The sequence below is a fragment of the Otolemur garnettii genome, unplaced genomic scaffold (genome assembly GCF_000181295.1).
Source record: "Otolemur garnettii isolate 467f Iridium unplaced genomic scaffold, OtoGar3 scaffold00163, whole genome shotgun sequence".
Taxonomy (NCBI): domain Eukaryota; kingdom Metazoa; phylum Chordata; class Mammalia; order Primates; family Galagidae; genus Otolemur; species Otolemur garnettii.
This window is the reverse complement of record NW_003852558.1, coordinates 1,278,208-1,279,639: the sequence shown is the minus strand read 5'-3', so window position 1 is coordinate 1,279,639 and position 1,432 is coordinate 1,278,208. Positions and strand designations below refer to the sequence as shown.

At 34.0% G+C, this 1,432-nt stretch overlaps 1 protein-coding gene across 1 annotated transcript in view; it reads left to right on the top strand.

The window, feature by feature from the left end:
- The first annotated feature begins 713 nt into the window (after nt 1–713).
- The window catches only part of CUNH8orf89 (chromosome unknown C8orf89 homolog), a 17,932-nt gene continuing 17,213 nt past the window's right edge, over nt 714–1,432 (top strand). Inside the window, exon 1 of the mRNA XM_012811546.1 lies at nt 714–840. Coding sequence (XP_012667000.1) covers nt 714–840 — 127 coding nt within the window. The remainder of the gene's footprint in view (nt 841–1,432) is intronic.

Genomic DNA, 1,432 nt, shown 5'->3' with positions numbered 1-1,432 from the left:
CTCTCTTCAGAGTTTAGCAATGCCTTGTACATAATGGACACTTAAAATACGTGGTAGGAATGAATATGTGTTTAATGCATCAAAGGAGCAGGATATATGATTGAGCATTCTTCTGGGTTCATGTTTAGACTAAAAGTAACAGTACGTTGACGACGTGTTTGTTTTCCACAGAGCATAGAAATTATCTCTTTTTTTTCTAGACACATAAAATGCATTTTATAATAGTAAATTTTCTGAGGGAATCCAAGCATTCTATTTTCTTGTAGATGAAAATTTGCTGTTGGGCTTTACTTTTTTTTTTTTTTTTAATGTTGCCAAATATCTATGACCTGGAATTTGAAAGAATTCATTAACATGCTTAAAGTTTAAAATATAAAAGTGGAGACTCTACCTAGCAAATTCAAATATTGTGATTTGGTTGTTTGTACTGTCACATTAACCTGAAATTACAAAAAATAGAATAAAATACGAAAGTGTTCTGATTACAAATTTTTGTTTCATTCTTGAAGGCTGTTTGCTTTAAAAGCCCAAGAGTATGTATTTACATGGTACAAGTAAGGTTTTCATTTAAGTCTATGCTAGCGTTGCATTTGTTTCATAAACATATTAGAAAAAATATTAACCTCCGGGATATCTTGTTTTCTTTGTGTTTTATGTCCTGTGTCTGCAGCGGCATCTCCATTTCTTCAGCACTGTTGAAAGAAGAAGAAAAAATGTCATTGCTATATCCTGGAATCAAATTTGACACTTCTAAAATTACCAGAAATGCCTTTGAAAATTGTTTTATTTTTGAGAGTAGTTGGAGGAAAGCCGTTTTAGAAACACAAAAACTAAGGAAAGGTAACCTGGTTTTTATTATTCTTTTAGTTAAGAAAAATCAGAAACAGCCAGGCGTGGTGACTCACGCCTGTAATCCTAGCACTCTGGGAGGCCAAGCTGGGTGGATTGCTTGAGCTCAGGAGTTTGAGACCAGCTTGAGCAAAAAGTGAGATCCTGTCTCTACTAAAAATAGAAAAACTAAGGCGAGGGGATCACTTGAGCCCAAGAGTTGGTGTGAACTACGATGCCACGGCACTCTACCCAGGGGGACAGCTTGAATCTCTATCTCAAAAAAAAAAAAAGAAAGGACAACATAGAAATATATTTTTTGTTTTTTTCTTTTTTTTTTATTTAGAAATATATTTTTTATGTAAATTTTCTTAGTGAAAAATACACGTATATTTTTCAAGCAGTCAAGACATTTTGTAATTTCTTTTTTTTCTTTTTTTTAAACAAAGTATCATTATATTATCCTTAGTAGAGTGCTGTGGCATCACAGCTCACAGCCACCTCAAACTCTTAGGCTTAAGCAATGCTCTTGCTTCAGCCTCCCAAGTAGCTGGGACTACAGGCGCCTGTCACAATGCCTGGCTATCTTTTTTTTTTTTTGTTG